Below are 23186 nucleotides of genomic sequence, written 5' to 3'. Positions count from 1 at the left end.
AGTTAAAACTCTAATAAATGAGGATTTTTTAAAGCTTTTCAAAACAGTAACACATCAACAGATTACAGCCTTCTCTATTCAATATATTTACGTGAACACAATGGTGCACACAAGTTTACTAAACAACCATCGATGAGGTTTCCCATACTACACAGATTTTTGTTTACTTTGATCAACTTTTTGATTATTCCAAAACTTATTTCCACATCTTACTTGTCATATTTTGACTCATAATATCAACACCCTAAACCCAACTGTTGTGGTTTTGAAGTGCCATAATTCTTTGGTGAAGATTAATACTAAAAACAGAGAAAAATAAAGGACAGGGGTCAACAGATTTATACCAACAGGAGAACATATTTGGTATCTGCCAGCGTGCAAGGTTATCTTTCTGGTGACACTGAAACATCACCCGGCCGAGGCTTAAGTTTAACCTGACAGTTTGCTGCAGTGTTTACTGGGTTGCCATGGATGCATTGGGACTAGCAGACACTGGTTTGCCCCCAGCTGCTCTCAGCGGTTTCTGAAGAATCTACATTAAGGCCCAGTTGTTGTATTTAGATGCCAATTCAGGGTTCTGATGTCACAGCTGTGACACAAGAGGTCATGATTTATTGCCTCACCTGGATCAACAAATATGCTATTCATGGGCAACATGGTACATTTTGTCTCCTTGGACATTTGACTATCAATACAAAAAGGGTTTTAAGCTTACTTAAACAGGTGTTGCTATCCTTGAATTATTTGACTTGTTCATTGGGACCATTGATTTCATAGCCTACAGCTAAGCTAGGGGTCTTGGGGGCTGTACTTAAGTACAGTAAAACTTAAAGCTAACTGTAATGTAAGCAGACAGAGTTTAAATTCCATAATTCTAAAAATGTTTGGGAGAAATATGGTAAATGGTAAAAGGGCCTAAGCTTGTATGGCGCTTTTCTAGCCATCTGACTTCTCAAAGAGCTTTTACACACCTACCTCCTATCACATTTATACACCGATGGCAGAAGTTGCTATGGAAAATTGGCCATCAGTATTTGGTAATTTCATAAAAACACATCAATGCACATTTACATGACTCTAACACGATGGTGGGAGCAAAACGGTGTTAAAGACCCAGTAAAGAGAAACCCAAAGTTTTTGTCCTAACACACTAGATGTGTTGGAATATGGTTGCTGTAAACATGTGAAAACACTGAGATTGACATGTGACTGAATTCTGGATTTAGTTCGTTAGAAAGTTTTTTACCTCTTTCCTGGCTTGGTTTAATTTGGGCGGGGCCAAGATGTGGACTCATGATGTCATGAGCCCAAAGTAGGGAATGACTCCACCCCTCTAACGCCACAATATAAAATCACGGAGCAGTTCATCTCAGTCCAGTCTGTTAGCTGATGTCACTGCCTTTATTGAAAGTTAACAGTCAATTAAATGCTGTTTTTTGATTCATTGTGAGGTAAATTTGCCAAATCTACCAGCCACAGTGGTCTTGAGATTTTTAGATTTGAGCCAGAAAACCGGCTTTGTCTCGTCTTCTGAGGTCAACAAAAAGTCAAGAGGCACGTTAATGGTGTGAGTGCTTTCCTCAATTCAATTTGTGGCATTTTTGTTCATTTGAGAGGATATTATTTCTCCTGAGTGGGCATGGCTTCAGATCTACAAAAGAAACACCCACACCACCCTGGAGCAGATTTTACTGCCTCATTTTTCATTATTTTGAAGCTTAATTTTCTAAACTTAGAGATGTTTTATTTGATTGAAATTTGACCTGGGGGTTCATAACACAGTGACCTGTCACAAAACAAACCTTAATGCAGATTTATTTTCACTTTACAGGGTCTTTAAGCATCAAGGACACATCAACATGTGACTGCAGAAGCTGGGGGTATAACTCACAACTGACTCTACCTACTGAACCACAGCATTTCTGCATTGGCTTCATTTTTCAGGAGGTTGCTGCTTGGAAAAATAGGGTCAAACATCCCTTATGATGCAGTAGGCAACAAAAGTGACCTTTTGGACATTTTTGTTGCCCTCTAAATGGACAAAGTTAGACAAATTTACCTCCATAATGCCCCCTGAATGGAAAAAAATGACAAAGTGCCCTCCTTGGTGCACTCTAAATGGACAATGTATTAAAGTAGGTTTACCAATGCAATTATGGAGGTCCTTCATAACAGTAAAACTCCAAAAATAAGCTAGCATGTATTAGCATCAAATTAGCCTGATGATAACACCATTCACTATGGAGGATGGCTAACTTTGCCATTTATTATCTGGTTCATAAGGTGTGATTTCATATAACATTATCACTGAAAAAGTGACCAACTAAAAGTTAATGTTGTGTAATTTCTACTCACCTCTCTTCTCCTGTCACACACTTCAAATTCTGTTGCTGTGTTTTCCCGCCTGTTGTATTGTCGGCCCTACCCTAATTAGTGTCACCTGTGTCTGGGTAGCTTCATCTTCTCTTTGTAAATTTCCGGCAGTCTCAGCCTCCCAAAGGCGTTATTAGCCTCACCCCCTCCGGTTTTCAGTGTAATTCTATTATTCTGTGTCAGTTTATTTCCCAGATATTATAGTTTCCCCTGTGTTGGTGTTCCAGGGTAGGCTAGCTGGGTTGGAAGCCCACACCTGAAAAGACCCAGAGCCCCTGAACACAGCACTGCTAACTCTAGCAGTAGTGGGCGTGATAACAATGGATACGTTATTTCGCTGCGCACTGATGATAAGTACGAAGAGGAGGAAGAAGAGGACTTTCTGAACAACCTGTATTACCGTAAGTTAGCGTCCTGAGCTAAAAGTGCGCTACCTATGCACACTGAGGTTGTGAGCCGTTGGCTACAGTTACCGGGCATATACTAGCTAACAGGAAATGCATGTAACTGTTTCCATGGCGACGTCCGGTTGGATTGTTAAATCTTTACCAAAGTAAATCAACCGCTGCTAGTTTGAAACAAGGGGTTTAGCCAAACTGGAGACACATGGAGGTCAATAGGTTAATATGACGTAGTTTACAGCCTTCTTCTAAATGTAAATCCCTTTTTCAGACCAGAATTAAATGGGTTAAAAGTGGCAAAAATGTGCAGGTAAAATCTTGGAAAGGGTTCAAAAGTAGTGCACTAGCTCAATGGTGGCAACAGAGGTGGAAGAGGGAGTAAAATAGGATTAAAAAGAAGCAAACAAAGAGAGTGGGATAGCAAGGGGCTAAAATGTGGGAAAATGGGTATAAAGTGCACGAAACTGATGAAAGGTGACAAAATTGGAAAGAGTGGTTAAATGGGGCATAAATAACTAATTTCAACTTCAGAACCCAATGATAGTTTGACACACTTTTAGCTCCAAAATGAGACCTCTTAGCCAGGATGAATGCTAGCATTGCTTCTGATCCAGCACACATGCATTGATATCATGAATAAATCACTGTGGAGGGCCCATTCACTGGGTTTTTCAGGGGCCAAGCCAAGTCTATGGGCAGTTCTGGTTTGAAATCCAAGCTGTACTGCCTGTTGTTGCTCCATATCACTATCTACATCAAAATGTTTTTTTTTTTTTTTGAGAGAGAGAAAAAGTAGTTTGACTGCACTAGAAGTACATGGAGAGCATTAGCAACAGCTGTTGTTCAAACACACAATTTTACTAATACTGCAATCACAATCCAAGAACGAGGGAGAAGTGTGTACTTTGTATTTTTATTTCCAACCAGATCTTACAAAAGGATCCTGTTATATGGAAACACAATGTTGGAGAGTAGAAATCTTCAAACCAGCCTGCTTCTTTCAGACAAAGAGAAATTACAGCCAAATACAAAAAAACATTTCAGTTAATTTAAAAATTAATAATTGTATTTTCATCTGCCTAATAAGTAATAAGTTATTTCAAGTGTGAGTGATGCAGTGACATAAAAACATACATTTCTACTCCACAGTAAACACATTTAATTATAAAACAAAGAAATGCAGACAGAAAGGAGCGTTATTCACTGGGAAAAGAAAATCCACTGTGTCCAGTGGGTATTAACATGTTCATCTTTACTGTAACTGTTTGGGAAATTACAATGCAGATATTTAACACCCACCAAATGAAATATTTCACCCCCTGTATGTGCCCATCATAAATAAAGGAAGGAAATCCATAAAATGACAATGCAAAAATTCCTAAATTTAAACAAACTCCAATTACAATGACTTAAATATCCACAAGAATGTAAACATTGTGTGTTTAAAAAGATTAATCACATTCTCTCTTATGGTTTTTCACTGCATGAGGCTGAGGTGTGATAACTATCCCTGGATGCAATAGATCCTCTTTAAATGCTAATATTCTACCCATTAGAATGACAACTCACTCCAGGTTAGTCCATGATGTCTCATTTACCAGCTAGAGTCAAAAACTTTCTTGCACATATTTGAGTTCTCCTGGTGGAGAGGGAATTCAGAGCCTGGAACAATTAGCTTCTTGCTCTTATGCGACACAATGCTCTTCCCTGATGGCAAGCTTTCATACTTGGTGAGGTACTCACTGTAAACAAAAGAGCAAAACAGACAGTCAGATTTTGTTTAACAATTAACAATGAAACCATCAAGTATTGGGAAGCACAGAAAATGGGTCAGTAATAACAGAGAATAGCATGGCTTGATAACAATTAAATAAAACTAAAGTGAAAAGATGATCACTGGGTTTTAACTATTTGTTTGAGTAAAAGTAGACAAATTAATTTGACACAGTCTGGTAAAAATGAAGGGTTATAAAACATCTTTGCAACAGCTAAGGTATGCAAATAATTTTAGCTATTGGCTCAGCATTTGCATCGTAAGGATAACTGCATTTTGTCAAAGCAGGTGGGAAACAACCCTCTATACTTTAAAGCAGGCATAAAGCTCAGTCAGTGCCTTAACATTTATCTCACATCACCACACCTGGGTTTTAATTTCAGTGTCATTTGCCATGCTATTAGCTGGTGGCTAACAGAGGGTCATACTATGACAATATTCACTGCAAAAAAAAAAAAAAACAGCCTACATGCCTCACCAAAACAAGTGTATTTAAAGCTCAACATAATGATAAGCATGGACACTCAAAAAAGTATAATCATACATTTTAGTTTGTAGATGTTTGTTTACATACCTGATGCTTTTAGACGGTAAACATAATGTTTAAAACACCCCAGCTGTTAAAGCAACAAATTAAACTTTGACTGGTTATTAGATTATTAGGCCTACAACAAGGACTAGGACACTTCAAGAAATAAAACTTGCAGCTTTAAACAAAATTTTGTTGGATGATTAAAAAACAGTAAAGGAATATTTGCAAAACTGAGGAAGCATTCCTTTCAAAACTACTCCCATTGGTGGTTGGCCACTTAAAGCAAAACATTTTTCCTACTTGAAAATGTCTAGTAACATTAATTGGTTATTATGTTATATAGGCTAATTACTTCAATGTGTTATAGGCTAATGGCTAAATAATACCTTCAAAATCCACCTGAATATTCATGGAGGTCTGTATGATCAGTATTGGCAATGAGACCACAGTGTAATGCTAAACTTTAGCCCCAGCTATTCCAAGCACAGTGTAATATGGTAAAATAATGTCTTCTCTAATCATCAATTATTTCCCCACTTTATCACATTACCCAACAAATGATCTAAGGTCCTACCAAGTGGCAAATGTTTAATGTTTTCTGTATAGGACAGTCTCACAGTACCTGACAGGGAAGGTAGTTTTATCCATCTGCATGCAAACCAGGAAGGGGTATTCAGAAAACTGGACAGTGGTGATGAAGTCCAATGATGCTTCTGTTTCAAAGCTGACCTCCACACCTGCCCTCGCAAAGTCCATATCCACTGTTATGTTGCCAGTGACCACTAATGCGCCCCTGAAAGAAGCAAAAACAAAGATCAGAGGGTTGAAATCTATACTTTTTTCCATGTGAAAAACTTAAACTTATCACTCACAAGCAAATGCCATTATTTTACCTGGTCCATGTCCGTGTGTACAAACAGTATACTAGCATTGCTGAATATTGTGAATAACAAATGTTTTTGATTGTAGATTTCAGACTTTAAAACACACTGTTAAGTTTAAGGATGAACATAGAGGCAAACTACAGTCCTTAGAGTGGCACATATACAGTATTTACAGCCAAAATATTGGTAGAAAATTTCAGCAGAAATTTTTACATCTACTAATAAAATAATTAATCCTTCAAACTAACATCTGCCTATCCTGATATCAAGGCAACAATACAGTGCATCCCTTTGGGATTGTACAATAATTTATCAACCTCAAAATACAGTTATGCAGGTGATAATATAGGTGGGGGAGTTTTTTGAAATGTTTATATTCAAAAATCCGGAAAATAGTCCAAAAACAACATGAGAGTTTGTTCATCCATCACACTGAAACAGTATTAAAATTGAGTTGTAAATGGGTATCACATGTAATAATAAGAGTCCATTATTTCTTTTCTGGTCCATTTTTGTATGCAGTATAAATGCTTACATGAAAGTAACAAAACCAAATGGTAACATATTCAGTTATTTTTATAATTAAATAACACGTTTACTCAACTTTATAACTTTGCATTGTGTGAAACAAAACAGATGGCTTCTAGCCCATCAAAGGCAGTAATTTCTTTAGCTTTTATTACTATTGGTGCATAATGATTTCACTAAGATACTAACGGCAGGTTTAACAGCACTGATAAAAATGTACCCTTATTTTTTCAAATCAAAGTTTGCACCAACCACATGAAAACCCAACCTCTTTAACTCTGCCCGCGGAAACATGCCTTGGCAAAGATGCCAGCGTGGTTTGTTCTGTTTCTATAGATAGACTGCCAGTCTATTATCAGAGTGGAAGAGGTACAACTATGCTGATCCATTCACCTGCCTCTGCCATTCCCCTCCACAAATGGTTCAAATCAGCCTGAAGTCCAGCTGATTGAAAAGGGGACAGAAAGCCCTAAATGTTGAATCTCCTTTTTCTGTGTTTTACAATATTTCAGCGCGTTATCCAGAAAAAGGTGTAATTTCACAGCATCATTTACTCAGGTCTACATCAAAGTCACATCACCCTCTCATTTTTCAATAAAGATAGCTCACCTGGAAATTTTCATACACAACTTTAAATGAAATAACAGTCATTCAAGGGTAATTTTGGCGGGGTATAATCTTGTTTTGATATGATGTAGCGAATGGCAATACATAACAACATTGCTTTATAACTTAGTCTGCTTGTTGGTCACAAGTGTTTTCTGTATTCTGCAAAACAAATTTTTAAAAATGTTTCACCATCTCATATAAAATGAGAATACTTTACCAAAAATGCAGTGAATGGGATGAAGGATCCGATCTACAGAAGTGGTCATAGTTCTAAGTTGCATTTTAAGTCCTGTCTAACCTAACCCTCAAACTATGCCGTATTTAAATGTGAAAAAATCTTTGGCATTGCTCGCCTAAACCCTGTTTCATCACCACATGCCGCATGCTAGTCGATACATGCGTGGTGATGACCTTCATTTCAGCAGCTACTGTTGTGTGTTGACTGTAATGTTTTTAAAATAGAGAACCAGACAGAACCAACGTCAGAGCTACACAAACCTACAAATGAGACAGGCGTAAAGCACAATACTGGAATAGGTCCAACATGCTGGTGGAACAAATGAATCAGACAACACTTATAGACCAACTAAAGATCACATGTATGCAGAATCAGAGAGAGGGGGGCTATTTGCAGTGTGGTGACATCGCCTCTAAACTTCAAAAACTACTTTCCTTTCTGTCACAGGTTAGTTTCTAAGAATGGTCTCTATCGCAAAGACCTTTGGCCTGTTGGAGTAATTCATTGTACTGTACATGCAGTACTTCACAATCATACATGCATAAATTGACTATTTTATTGTTTGCACTTGAGGCTGGGACCTACATACATGTTCATTTTCTGTTTAATAAAAGATTTTCTGATGATCAATTTGAAAAAAAAAAACTGAAATAGCAGCTTAGTTGCTTTTTTTCTGCAGTGTACCTGTTGTTGACACTGGTCTTGGACTCTCTGTACCACAGACTGATCTCCATGCCTCCGGAGATGTCAATGGCCAACCCTCCCTGGAACTCTGCACCTGCCTTCAGACCAGACTGCAGCTGGATCACCTGGAGGGGGTGAAGATGGTAAGGAAGGAAGGCATTTTATTTTATCTTATTCCTTTTAATGTAAGCAGAGACAAAAATATTTCAGAGCTTAAGCCTAGGCACAAGATGGGTTACAGAATAGATGATTGTCAATTAGATTTAAAAACATAAGAAACCACAGAAAAGACTGTTTCAAACAATTTCTAACATTATAATCCTCTGATTGCACACACTAGACAATTCAGCCAGACCACATTGCCATCTGTAGAAATGATTTCACAGTGGTGATAACAGAGACAAAAGATCTCAGAAAAAAACATGCAGCGAAAAACAAATACGTAGAACAATCTACTTCCTCAGCTGGCTGTCCTAGTGTTAATTCAGTTATGCAGCAAAAAAACAAGGAAAAGATTATGATGGAAATCTTGGCTGAGAACATGGTGTAGTTGTGTTGATGCTTATGGACTATAAACGGAGACAAAATAATCTGTTGAAACAAGTCTCAAACTGGATCCAGTTGGGGGTGTGGGTGTCTGGCCTAAAATCAGACTTAAAATTGTCAAGTGAGTAGCCAGCTTAAGACATAAGAAATGCCACAACCTGGTATTATTTCTACATTTTTAAACCCTGTTCAAACTCTTAAGACTCCGTTTACACCTGGCATCAACATGCAACTGTGATGGATTGAGATTCCATTACTTGGGTAGTGGGAAGAATTTATTCCAGTGGTCTTCGGCTCTATTTCTTTCAAAATAGATTTCATATATTAATTTAAGTATATAAATTTCGTTTTTGTTATGTTATGCTTAACTTTTCTTTTGTGGCAACACCATTCTTCTTCAAGTTGTAGCTGAAAGATTTTCATGCTGATTTGAAAAATGTCTGTTTTTCAAGACAACACTATTAGCTCAGTCCTTTCCCACTATATGCCACAAAAGTTCATAAAATGCAAACCTTCAGCCATAACATGATGAACCTCGACTACAACACTGAGGAAAGGGTTAATGCAGACTTGAAGTAGGACACAGTAGAAGCTGCTTACCTCAGAGTGATCAGTCAGTAGGATGAGACCCTTCACTACATTCATGGGGTCTCCAGTCATGGAGAACATTTTGGACATGAGGTCACTGTAACCCTTGAAGAAGGTGACGGGCCGAAGCTGGACATCAAATAGTAGAGCAGACATGCCAGCAAATGACTCCAAGTCCTCCTCGCCCTCATCAGGTGTGGCAGCAATCAGGGACTCCAGACCCTGCGCCTCAATGGCAACCTGTAGAGGGGAAGAAAACTAAATTAGTCTTAAGTAGGTGTTTGTAGGATAATTTCTAAAAGGCCATTTCATATACAAAGGAAACAGCAGTTGTATGTGAAAAGCACAAAACAACTTTTAAACATTACAATACAGTATGTTTTCTTCATGTTTTAGTAACTTATTTAAGCTTCATCATGTTTTGTTAACCTGTAGTCCATGTAGCATCGCTCCTTCACTAGCACCATAAATATTCATATTGCTTCTCCGCAGGATCCCAGAGCCTGAATACAGGATGTCCAAACTGTATGTGGAGGTCACATCAACAGACTCTGTGAGGGGAGAATGTCAAACTTTTCAGTCAGCATGCACGTAATGTGACGGTCTTTGCTTACAGTAATTAAGAAATATATAACAGTACTGCATTGCAGTACAGTGAAATGAACTGCTTAAAGCTCAGTGCTGAATCAACTTTTAAGATTCATGTTCTTAAACAATAGTACTTTTTAATTTGATCAAGATTGGAGGTGAAATGAAGGTTGATTACTTACGTGCCATGAATCCTGAGTATGCAGATGAAGATCCCACCTTTGAAAAACGGTCATAGTTACGGGAGATCATGTCCTTCATAGCTTGCCTTATAACTTTGCTGAAAATTGGAAAAAAAATTAAAATTAAAAGATCGAGAAGTGCATTGCAAAGACTTGCAGATTTTTGGATAAACAAAATAATCAGTTTCATCAGGGTACAGCTTGGAAATCAGATCACACACCTTGCAGGCAACTCAAAACGGAGGATGTCCTGGATCTTAGACAGCATGTACTTGTTCATTTCATGAGGCAGGTTGCCAATAGACAAAAGCAGATTCTTGACTTCAGTGTATGAAGGGTTGCTGCTCAGGATAACATCAGCAGCTGCAGCTCTCACGTTTTTCTCATAAATGCGTCGATTCTGGTGATAAACCCTGTTAACTGTCTGCTTAACCTAAAAATGACAGGCATTGGCTTTAGGAACATGTAAATTAGCTCCACATTGCATTAACATTAAATAAACTCACTTGCAATAAAATGTTAATGGGAATTGTGGGCTTACCTCTTCTGTCATGAGACTGACATCGTATCTCTGCAGGGCAGTGAGGGCGATTGTGCTGTAAGCTCCCACCTCTGACTCGGCATATTTAGTAAAGATGGGTATTGCTTCAGGAAGCATGGAGTTCTTCAGAGCCAGAAGATACATCTGGACCTCAGACTCCACCTGGGTGCTGTCAGGACCTCCTAATATCAGCTTCTTTACCTGCTCTACTACCTGAAAGGTAAATAAACAGCAGAAGACCGTCAGCCTTGTTACCAGGCGTATTCCTCGTTTTACTGTAGATTTGTGCAATGATCTTTTTCAGCTCACCGGTAGATTGCATCCTCCTTTCTGACACAGCTTATGAACCAGAGCTCCCATGATGATCACCACTGACTCTTTGATGTCAGTGCTGCTGATCTTTCCTTTTGAAATATCCTAAAAAGGAATAAATGTTCAAACTTAAAATTCACACACCACTAGCAATGCCAGCCAATCATTTAAGCATAATATGGTTTAGTTTCTGAGTAATTCTTCAGACTTTAAAAAAAATTGTGCACCTGATTCATTTAATTTTGAGGACTTAAAGCATTTTATGATATATAATGCAATTTCATTTGAGATAATTATATGCCATTTTTTCCACAAAACAAATGCAGGTGAAAGGTGGCACTCAGCGTACACAACTATTGTGATCATGTTATTAGTATTTTGTAGCATTTCAGTGACAATCCATGGACAATGCGCTTAAACACTGGTGTATCAAAGTGAGGTGAGTGAGGGGATTCCTTTTACTCATTAAATCAGTGATACATAGGTAAACCAGGTAAATGCCATCTTTTTAATGTTAAGGAACACAAATTGTGTTAATAAAGACATGACACTCACCAGCAGAGCTTGGAGCATCCTTTCATTAGGATGTGAAGCAAAGCCACATGCATAGAGGAACCTCTCCTGCAGAACTAAACCTTTGGCATCAGTAAAGTTAAGAAACTCTAGCATGGCATCCAAAGATGCAACAGTCTGCGCGGAGGTCACTGAATCCACCACCTGAGGTCTGATAGCAACAGGGAGAGCAAACAACCCAACAGTGTTGAGTTAATCTTGTTAGACCCTGACATGCTTAAACTTAAAAGTTCAGACAAACGGCAACAAACAGCAGTGATTGAGTCGGTGTGATTGGAGGAAATAAAGAGGCGCTTGCTTACAGAGAGGTCTTGCTGGCACTCTTCAGCACTTTGAGGATCTCGTCCTTGGACGCCTTCCTAATGCTTTGGATGAGGGCCAGGAAGCTACGAGGAGCCGTGGCTTTGGACAGGCTCGCCGGCTCCAGCTGCTTCTGTTGAGCCTGCCAATGTTCAAAAAGCTAAGAGGCAGAACACAGGGGAGACGGGATTAGAAGATATCATTTTCAGTTAATAATTACAGTACAAAAATATACAGGATCAATTTACCAATACAGATTTATTTAAAAGTCCTCCATTTATATTGACACATAGAACTCAGACGAGAAGGAGCCTGTAGCCACAAGAGTATTAGTAGCTCTAATCTAAAAGGAGAGGTTTGGGAAGGATCAGTACGCATCTTTCTGGAGGACTAACTGATGCTTTTATATCTAACCTGCCCCTCTATCCTCCTGTTGAACTTTAGTTTCTATACTGACTGTTAAGTTAATGCATGACCTCCATTTCAGTGCGATGAAAGTTTTGATCACATGCACTAATAAAGTGGTATTGTTCCTTTAGCCTAAGTGCTATTTGTAAGTCATTGATTCATTTTTTATGAGCGAAATTTTATTCAATCAAAACATTCAGTTCACAGTCAAACAAGACTAAGAGTTTAAGGGCTAAAACAACAAGGGTCTGATTTAGCTAAATGCTAATAATAAAACAAAAGTAATGCTCAAATTCAGAATGCTGAAGTGCTAATGCTAACGGGGATAGCTTTTACTTCATTGATCTTATTATTTAAGCATGTTAGATTGCTATAATTTACTGATCAGTAAGGATGCACAGTATTGCCAATATCCGATATGCAGATAGTTACAAATTGATTTTGGCCAACACCGATATTTTAAATGTAGTTCAGACCTAAACCTTCAGTCCTTAAAACACAGTTTAAAGTTTGAGGATGAACAAATTAACACATTTCAGTTCTGAAAACAAAAGTGTAAGGACTGATGATGAATAAAGAAAAATACTCAAACTTCACTAACTTATTTGTTCAGTAACAGTAAGTAGATGTTTATTGCCAAAATATCGACAGAAATGCTCATATCTGCAAATACTGATATCATGACGATAATATTGACATCCCTTTTGATTAGCTGTAAAGGATTAGTTGTTGGCTGCTACTTTGCATTTTGTTTGCTTTTCTTTAATAATAAAGTTTTGGACAAAAAGAAAAATGCTCTGATGATGTTACACTTGGAAATTTTGAAGAACTAAGTTAACAGGACTCATTCTGATCTGGGTATGAATATCTGTACAAAACCTTTAGCCATTATTTTTAAGATCCCAAATTTAAACCTTGTGATCTACTAGAGAAAAATCATTAGAACAAGGAAGTCTGTTTAAAAAAGTCAATTCAAGACTAAAATTACAACCAGTAAAATGTGGTTGGAATTATACAGTCATGGACGAAAAGTACTGGCACCCCTGGAATTTTTCCAGAAAATACACAATTTCTCCCAGAAATTGTTGCACTTACAAATGTTTTTGGTATACATGTGTTTATTGCCTTTATGTGCATTGCAACAACACAAAAAATTGAAGAAAAAAGACAAAATTAACATAATTTTACACAATACTCAAAAAATGGGCCAGACAAAATTGTTGGCACCCTCAACTTAATATTTGGTTGCACACACTTGGAAAAAAAAATAACTGAAACCAGTCGCTTCCTATAACCATCAACAAGCTTCTTACACCTCTCAGCTGGAATTTTGGACCACTCTTCTCTTGCAAACTGCTCCAGGTCGCTGAGATTTGAAGGGTACCATCTTGCAACAGCAGTTTTGAGATCTCTTCATAGGTGTTCAATGGGATTTAGATCAGGACTCATTGCTGGCCACTTCAGAACTCTCCAGCGCTTTCTCTCCAACCATTTCTTGGTGTTTTTTGAGGTTTGTTTCGGGTCGTTGTCCTGCTGGAACACCTATGACCTCTGACACAGACCCAGTTTTCTGACACTAGGCCCTTCATTGCAGCCCAGAATCTTTTGATAGTCTTCAGATTTCATGATTCCTTGCACACAGTCAAGGCACCCAGTGCCAGAGGCAGCAAAACAAGCCCAAAACATCTTTGAACCTCCACCATGTTTGACTGTAGGTACTGTGCTCTTTTCTTTGTAGACATCATTCTGTTTTCTGTAAACAGTAGAAAGACGTGCTTTTCCAAAAAGCTCTACCTTAGTCTCATCTGTCCACAAAATGTTCTCCCAGAAGGACTGAGGCTTACTCAGGTACATTTTTGCAATCTCCAGTCTGGTTTTTTATGTCTGTTTGTCAGCAGTGGGGTAATCCTTGGTCTCCTGCCATAGCGCTTCATCTCATTCAGATGACGACGTATGGTTCGAGCTGACACTTTTGCACCCTGAGTCTGCAGGACAGCCTGAATTTGTGTGGAGGTTGACTGAGGATGTTCAGCCATCATGCCAACTATCCTGCGTTGCATTCTTTTGTAATTTTTTTCTCTTCCGCCCACGTCCAGGAAGATTAGTCACAGTTCCATGGGTTATAAACTTATTATATTATGTATACTTATATTATGCACAGTGGACAAAGGACTTTCAAGATCTCTGGAGATGGTCTTGTAACCTTGAGATTGTTTATATTTTTCCACAGTTTTGCTTTTTAAGTCCTCACACAATTCTCAGCTCTTCTTTCTCTTCTCCATGCTTGGTGTGACACACACAGGCACATAACACAAAGGTTGAGTCAACTTTTATACATTCTTACTGAGTTCAGGTGTGATTTCTATATTGCCAGCACCTGTTACTGCCACAGGTGAGTTTAAATGAGCATCACATGCTTGAAATAAAATTATTTACCCAAAGTTTTAAAAGGATGCCAACAATTTTGTCTGGCCCATTTTTTGAGTTTTGTGTAAAATTATGTCAATTTTGTCTTTTTTCTTCAGATTTTTTGTGTTCTAATGCACATAAAGGCAATAAACGTGCATACCAAAAACATTTGTAATTGCAACAATTTCTGGGAGAAACTGTGTATTTTCTGGAAAAATTCCAGGGGTGCCAATACTTTCGTCCATGACTGTATACTGAGTTTAAAATATTGTTGAATGAAGTATTGTGTTTCATAGTGAATAGATACTCACTGATGGACAGCCTTTGCACTGTGATTTGACCTTCTCTGCAATGATACCCAGAGCTGCCAGTTTAGGATCGATTGACTTGACAACATCAGTCACCTCTTTTCCTGCAGCCTCCAGTGGTCCAGCCTCAACGCCTACCAATGTAAGGGTTTGCCTGTGAAGCAGGACATAAACAATTAAAATTGTGACCATACAACAAAGTGAAGGTACTCTCTAATTCTTAGTTGAGGCTTTTACCTGGATATGACTTTAGCTGCAGTAGATCTGCGGGCGTTCACACCTAATGTGTGCATTTCTTCAGCAGAGACTGAGTGGATGAAACCATCTTCAAGTGTGAATGTTGTAACTGAACTGGACTTCCTGCTCACACCTAGGACCTGAAAAGAAAAAACGCAGAGATTGATGATTTACTATTTGTTCAGAAAGTATTCAGTTTCTGCCTGGAGAAGTGTGTCTGGATGCTAACATACCTGACTGTGAGTGGTGAATCCAGTCTCTGGGGTCTTGCATGTCCCCAGGATCTTGGTTCTCATCACTTGACCTTTGGCTGCCTTATACTCAACTGTGCATCTTCCTGACACATCATTCTGTTGATACACACAAGAATGTTCACGTTACCAATGGGTTAAAATACCCTGTACTAATGTATGTTGAAAGAATCAGGATATTTACCTCAATAACCTTCCCACTGTTGAGCTGTACTTGCATCAAACTGGCCAGGCCTCTTTTAAGGTTTTTGATGGTTGCAGGTTCGGCCCGGTAGGAATAAAATGCTTTTGTCTGAAACAGGCATGTAAAAGCATCATGTTAAAAAATGTTACACTTTTGTACCTGGAATCAAAAACATATCCAATATGAGGTGGATCTAAGCTGGGGGGCGGGGGCTTCATTTACTCAAAGTACTGTAATTTAGTAGCTTTTTCTGTACTTGTACTATTTTGATTAGTTTTCAATCTGTAATTTTACCTTTACGTAAGTATACTTTGAGGGAAGTATTGTACTTCACAACATTTCGAAAAGCATCAGGTACTGTATAAAAATAGGAAACACCAAAAGTAAAAAAAGGAGATCCAAGCTTTCAGCCAACAACTGGAAACTGGCTGCTAGTTTGGTTTCAGTACCACATGACTGTTTGCAGCACACAGAAAGAGAACAATTCTGCAATTCATTTAAAAACAGCTTCTGCACTTCAGCTTATTACAGGCTTATATTATATTATACTAAAGGATTCATATTCCTTTGTTAATGCACAAGATCATATTTCATTGTGCAACCCCTTTGGCATCACAAGTAGGTCATCAGTACTTTGAGTAAACTTTAAATCAGTGCTTCCTAAAGTGTGGGCCGGGGCCAACTGGTGGGCCCTAACAGTTCATCGGATGGACAGCGACAGGTCATGTATAATAAATAAAACCATAAGCATAATTTTAAAAAAAATTATAAAATACTTGTTTACAAGTAAACTGTCAAAAAAAATCCAGAACAAAAAAAAAATCAGAGCCCGACACGTCATCTTTTTGTCATGAAATCATTGTCATGGTTTGATTGGTGTTAGTTCAAAAGGTTCCAAAAAGGCTTTATTAACATGAATGGTGAGAACCATTGTTGCCAAAGCAAAGAAATAATCATCAACAAAAAAAATAATTTTAATGTTGTTGATCATCACAATCAAGATGAAAAATAAAATGACAACAATGAAATTAAATCTAGAATCCGAGTCTGTCAAAGCTACCAATCTGCTTGTCTGAAGCAGTGGCATTCAGAAACAAAATGTGCATCTAAGTGTGTAAATGGTGGTTCTTCAGCTAAACAAACTCATTAGTTCCTCAGGTGACTCTGCTGCTATAAATGGCTCAAGAAGCTCTGACAGCTTCATACAGGACAAAGTGGACTTTATCGTCCATTTCTTCTAATTTACATTATTTCCAAGTCATTTCTTTTCTAGGTTTCTAGATTTGATGACAGCCTGTTTAAATTTCTAGTATATGGTGAGTGAGTCTGTACACTGTTAAAATTCATCTTTGGGATTCCTCCCCCTCATAAAACATTTCCCTGGAGAGTGCTCCCTCCTGGATTAACTCCCTTTTTGGTGTAACTCCTGACACTCATTCTACTAGTCCACTTACTTCCTAATTCTAAGAATTTGTATTGCTTTAGGGGACAAAGAATTACTTGAAAAGAGCTTTTTGAGTTGCAAAGTACAACTGAAGAGATGAATATTAGAAAAAAGAAAGTAGTTGATTTTACAGATATATGATCCAAAAAGCAGCAGTGGCTTGTTTATCATATTTTGTCACACTGCAAATCTTTTTTGATTAAGTTTATGTCACTGAGGACCCTGATAAATAGTTATATGCGGGATGTTTAAATTATTTCAGTTGGCATGGGTCAACTGAATTAAGTGATGCTCATGTTATGGATGTATGAGGGTTTGATGGGCCACAGGGTATTTAAAGGTTTCAAATTGGGTCGCAGCATACTGAAGGTTTGGAAAGGCTGCTTTAAATAAATTACTTTCTACTTTAACTGGACTAGATTTAGACCAGTACTTTTACTTCTACCTAAGTACATTTTAGCCAAAGTAACTGTACTTTTACAAGCATGGATCTTCAGCTGCAATTAGTGCTGCACAATTAATCGAACTGCAATTGTGATATCAGGCTGTACAATCACACAATCGCATAAAAGGCTGCAATTATTTTGTATTAATTATTATTAGATGCCCACAGAAAGGCCTTTAAGTTTACAATGTGCCACTATTGCACTTTGTTGACGTTATTGTTATTTTGGAAGCAGTACTGTAAAACTTCGGGTTTTATGCTACTTGGAGAGAAATAAACACCTTGAAATTATATTCTCTGCATTTTCCTTAAAGACCCAGTAAAGTGAAATCCGAAGTTTTTGTCTTAACACTCTAGAAATGTTGGAATATGGTTGCTGTAAACATATGAAAACTCTGAGATCTACATGAGACTGAATTCTGGATTTAGGCCATTTCATCTCTTTCCTGGCTTGGTTTCATGTGGGCGGGGCCAATATGTGGGCTCACGATGTCATGAGCCCACAGTAGAGAATGACCCCACCCCTCTAACACTACAATATTGTGGAAGGAAGCAGTCACCTGGAGCAGGGACTTCTGGTTCATTTTGTACAAAGGAATTCAGTCTTTTACTCTTGTACCGTTCTATAATGTTCATGTTTCTTTGCATATTTATAGTTATGCATGATTTGTTTATTGGTTCATGTTTTTAGGGGAAAATATTTTTCCAAGTGTGACACCATGAGTGAGGGGGTTAATGCTGCAGACTACCCTTGTCCTGAGTGGGCGTGGTTTCAGCTCATTCAACAGACACGCCCACACCATCCTGGAGCAGATTTTACTGCCTCATTTTTCATGATTTGAAGCTTAATTTTATAAACTTGGAGATGCATTATGTGACTGAAATTTGACCTGGGGGTTCATAACACAGTGATCTATCATACAACAAACCTAAATACAGATTTATTTTTACTTTACAGGGTCTTTAATGACCAGGCAAGAAGACTCATGATACCATCCATATATTATATCACAAATCACACTATTGTCCGGTATAATCCAAATAGAGCATTATTATTATTTTAATTTTAGTGGTATAACATGACAAATTTTTTGTGGTTAATTTTTGTTCATTGTTGTCTGATAGTTCAAGTTTGTTTGGGTTGGATTGATAGGCTTTTCTAAAAAATTAGAAGTATAGTGTCTTGTGGGTATATCTGGGTTAAATACACAGTAGGGATAAGTTATCGTTGTTGTTCTGTGGAATTGAGAAGCTTGAGGAAAGGCCCCAACGACGATCAAACTCGCACATTATTACAAAACTGTGTCACACTAACTTGAAGCAGTACAACTTTAAAAGTAATCACTACAACTGAGCAGCTTATCCCTATGCTCTGTTTGTTTAATAATCTAGAGGTTTTTGCTCTTCTCCTGTTCATAAACCCACTTCAAATTAAAAACTATATGAGAGCTTCCAGTTGTATTCATATGCTAACTTGTATGATGATTTCACCTTAATATACATGAGCAATAAATACCAAAGCAGCAGATAAAGCAGATAGTAAGGCATGTGGCATCCTGTGCTGTACGTGCGACAGCTCACAAAGCCTTTCAGGGTGTCCGCTTTCTTTTACACACTTGTGAACACCAGCACATGCTAGGCAATGACATCATACACTATTTTCATTGTAAATGCTTTGAAGTGCCGATCAAAAACCAACCTGAATACTTTGGTATTAGCGCTTTAAATTTTCAAAAGAGTCTGTCACAGCCAACAGTATGTTGCCTTTAAAAATAACCTGAGTACACATCAGTACATGGCAATGACCAGCTGGACAAATGAGTCAGTCTTATGTTTACATATGTTTATGCTATCTCATTAAAATAAGGGAACTGAAGCTCTGTCAAATTAGCTCTGTTCATCTTGGGAACTATCATATCACAGCACACAGCACAGATTTTTAATGAGGCGACAGTTTGGCTCAGGATCAGACTGTGTGTCCTGAGTGCAGAAAACAGCCATTACATCATCCTACAGTGTCTACTATACACTATGTTATTCATTTTGGGCACTCAGCCACAATATCAGCTACAAACACCCATAAATAGGTGGTACGCTAAATAGGTTGTCCCGTTTGTTGGAGACACTGATCTGTCTTGTTTTACACCTTCTTAAGAATGTTCCATCCAGCTCTGAGTCTACACTGAACCTGTTTCAATCCTAAATGCTCCATGCTCAGTTAAAATGTGGCTTCTTATTTTAGCTGATTCACAACAGCAACAGTTATAGCTATACTTTTTACACACTACTACAGTCTTGTCATTGAGTTGAGATCAATATGACCATCGAATATGTCAAAGTGTGCTGCACTCAACACTGAAAATTCAAAAACTAACTCATTATCTTCGTAGGTGTATCAAATTGTATCATTAGTATCAAGTTTTCATTTACTAAAGCTTTTAAAATCAGCAGTAAGCTATAGCATTGAACAAATCTGTGATTACAAATAATGGAAAATTATTCTTTTAACTAAATCCAATGAAAAAATTGTGTATAAAGTACCAACAAACCCTGTCAGATTTATTGTGACATCCCTTTATAAATTGTGCCAAAGAACTTCCAATATATCTGGACCCCGAACAATCAAATGAAGATGGATTAAACGTGATATAAAGAGGTATTTTCCCAGTAGCCATCAACCTTTAAGCTGTTTACACAAAGTGCAACATAATTCTTTTTAAATGATTTGCACAATAAAATTGTCATTTTGGTGGCATTATCGATAATGATAGCGACCATAATTTCAGATAAACTTGATTGTAAACATTTCACAGCCAGTAAGAAGAAGGCATGAGTGTTATCTTTCACCCTGAGTCATACTTGATCCCTCATTTGTTGACCCTCTGAACCTGCTGACCTTTGCACTCTCACACACACACAACTGCTGGTACTTCCCCTGCCAGCATCATCACTCCTGCACCGTGAAAGTAAGCTGTGTAACTCTTTGAAGACAACAACAGTAGTATGCTACAGCTGAACAACCATCTTTCTAACAGAACTTAAGCAAGCTTCTCTCTGGTGCAGGATTGTAGCTTAAAACAACGATGTTGTGTAGAATGTTGTATAGAAAGCCATTAGATTGTATGGATCAAACCAACAAGAGGGGTGGTTGACACAATTTAAAGGATCTAATTTTTCACCATCCACTACAAGTGTTAATACTTTATTTCTTACCTTTCCATTTCTCAGATGGACAAAGAATGGTTTTGTCAGGGCTTCTAGCTTGGTCTTCCCTAAAACACTTTCTGTCGAGGATCCATGGAGGACGTTCTTCTTCTGTGATCGATGGGACACCGGCTCGATCCTCACATTTGAAATCTAAAGACCAGGTCATACTTACGTGAGCAAAAGTATTCACTTTCACAACAAATCATCAGCTATGAGAAAGTGTACTATGCATTTGTTATCCACATTATTATATGGGATATTTCAACGCTACAGTAACCCATTAGATCCCAGTATAAATGTCACCAACAAAAACATGTGACTGGGCTGACGTACTGCTAGTTGAATGAGTTGATCGTCTTCACTGCTGGGATCTCTCCACACAAGGTTGACTTCTACATCACTTGAGATCTTGTAGCCAGCGCTGCCCTCTTTTGACCTAGCTCTGTCCACCAGCACCTCTGTGGTGTAGCTGAATTTGTACAGCTGGTCGTTGTTCAGTCGGGGTCCAGCAGCAGCAGCACCTGAAGAAACACAAGGAACAACGCTGGTGAGGAAAGATGATCTGGGAAGTGAGAGTGATCCATGAAAAGACTAATAGTTTTTTGCACTCTGGTCAATTTATGAACCTACTTTACAATTTTTCATAATTCATACCAACCACTGGTTGTGTGCCATGTCATTACTCAGTAAATATTACCTAACAGATGCCTAAAACTTCACATCTTGATACATACCAGTGAATACTAACATCAAGGAAATACTACTTGAAAGTAAACTCTCAAAGACACACATGTAGACTCTAACAATAAGCAAAGAGCAGGGCAGCATATGCTTTTACTAAACTTAGTCCCAATTTTGAATACTGCTGAAAACTAAAGTTTGTGCCTGTAATTTTTGCCATGATTAACTGGGGAGTCAAAATGGCCTTACTCTTTTCAACCAAAATGGTTTACAAACGCAAAGATCAGACATGCAAATGCAATGATTCATGACAAAACAAGAAAATACCATGTCAAACAAGCTAAGGGTACTCTAAAGAGCTGCATTTCCAACAGTTTAGCTTCATTTTTCCCCAAAAAAGAACGTAACAAACACACAAAACAGTCTTTTCTTCAATTTGAGTTGTGTCATAGAAATACTGTCCATGAAGAGATTTCAGCTGATTCAGTCAGCAACCATTTAATAAGGCGTGTTCAACACGAGTATATGGAGATAAGAATCTCTGCTGTGCTCTATATGTGACAGGCTCTCTGATAGATATGACATTAGGCCACGAGGGAGAACAGACTGACGTGTCAGTATTTGATTTTATCACTGGACATAGGCAAGTCTTTCAAGCTTCTGGGTCTTTTTTAACCAGTAACTGAGATTATTAGAGCTCAGCATAGACACGCACACTGTAAAGAAAAACTGTTTTGATTTATCTGTGCTCTTCTACTATTATCATGGTGACTTAAAGCTGCACAATGTAGATACTACACCACTGACACTGAGTTAGTTACTAACTCTGTAACGTCGGTCATGATTTCCTGACTGTTATCATTCCTTTTTTTAATCTTCCAAGGAAAATTAGGGAGGCTTTTCACTTTAAATCATTAAAAAGTTCTCCAGCTTGTCTTTAAGATTCCATAGAACCAAATAATCTCAGTTTGAGCAGGAAACAAATGCACATTTTCTACTAGTTGATGAGGAAGTAGAAATGTTAATGTCCCAAACACATTCATCCAGGCTTTGGTAAAATACCCTCTGACACATTCACTTTCTACACAACAGTCCCGTCCACTCACTCACCTTTGGTAGAGATAGATGAGGCCGCACAAAGCAGGAGCACAAACAGTGTGAACATTGTGTGTCCTCTCTCTGCAGCCAGAAGAATAGACACAGAAACACGGTCAGGTGCTGAAGAGGCTCTAAAAGGCCAAAAGAAAGGCAAAGCAAGTCCGAGCTTCTCCTATTATGTTTTATCAGAGGGGAGGGCAGACTCCAAACTCCACGCTCAAGTACTAAGTACGAGATAACCCGCAAATCATTAACCTGCACAGCATTGATTTGACAGACTCTTCTACTATGATGACAGAGATGCGACCGGGCATCCCATTAATATACAGGGGAGCAGCGCGTGCGTTTGCGCGCGACCGTGTGATGATTAATCAATGGAATGGGATTATGTGATTGATTGAGTTGATCAAGAGACGAGTGAGACTAGCTATCTTGAGTTTAGGTTTCTAGCGGTCTGCACCATGCCCTGGCTAGCCCGTGATAAACAATGATGTCCTGTGGCTAAGAGTTAATAAAATTATGTTAAATAGTGCAAAAGAGCGTTTATATTTACCGAGAAGAGGTGAAGAGAAGTCCTCATGTCGGACAACTTTCACCTAGTTTCATTTCAGGATGAATAGTCGCTGCTTTGTGGCGTGTTTTTTGGTTTATTTTAGGAGGAAATGGGCCGGCCGTAGTAAAACCAACCCTCGAGATCAAATTACAGCATCTCAGAGGATCCAAAAAGAGTGTAGTATCTAAGCTTTAATAATTAACGTGATTTTACAGAGACCAGAGATTAGTTTAAGAATTGATAAAGCAAATGTTTAAGGCTGTGGGGCCTTTTTAAAAGACAAAGTAGGCCTGCTCTGATGATTTTTC

The 23186-nt window shown here is 38.2% G+C and overlaps 1 protein-coding gene across 2 annotated transcripts; it reads right to left on the bottom strand.

Annotated features, from left to right (window-relative positions):
* Positions 1-3680: 3680 nt before the first annotated feature.
* LOC121507936 (microsomal triglyceride transfer protein) lies at positions 3681-22978 on the bottom strand. Of its 2 annotated transcripts, XM_041784344.1 has the most exons (19): positions 22879-22978; positions 22338-22406; positions 20880-21067; positions 20553-20696; positions 15451-15558; positions 15249-15365; positions 15016-15155; positions 14782-14932; positions 11656-11813; positions 11336-11504; positions 10778-10885; positions 10469-10681; positions 10149-10360; positions 9928-10025; positions 9587-9708; positions 9170-9397; positions 8024-8148; positions 5703-5873; positions 3681-4516 (listed from the first exon to the last, which is right to left on the bottom strand). In XM_041784344.1, exons 2-19 carry the CDS (start codon positions 22390-22392, stop codon positions 4369-4371), a joined length of 2655 nt encoding a protein of 884 aa, XP_041640278.1. In that variant the 5' UTR covers positions 22393-22406; positions 22879-22978; the 3' UTR covers positions 3681-4368. The 2 variants fall into 2 exon arrangements, with proteins under 2 accessions (XP_041640278.1, XP_041640277.1); XM_041784343.1 differs by lacking the exon at positions 22879-22978 and having other exon boundaries at positions 22338-22518.
* Between the last annotated feature and the right edge of the window lie 208 nt (positions 22979-23186).

This window comes from Cheilinus undulatus, linkage group 4 (genome assembly GCF_018320785.1).
Source record: "Cheilinus undulatus linkage group 4, ASM1832078v1, whole genome shotgun sequence".
Classification (NCBI taxonomy): Eukaryota; Metazoa; Chordata; class Actinopteri; order Labriformes; family Labridae; genus Cheilinus; species Cheilinus undulatus.
The sequence above is the reverse complement of the archived record's forward strand: the minus strand, read 5'-3'. Positions and strand labels throughout refer to the sequence as shown.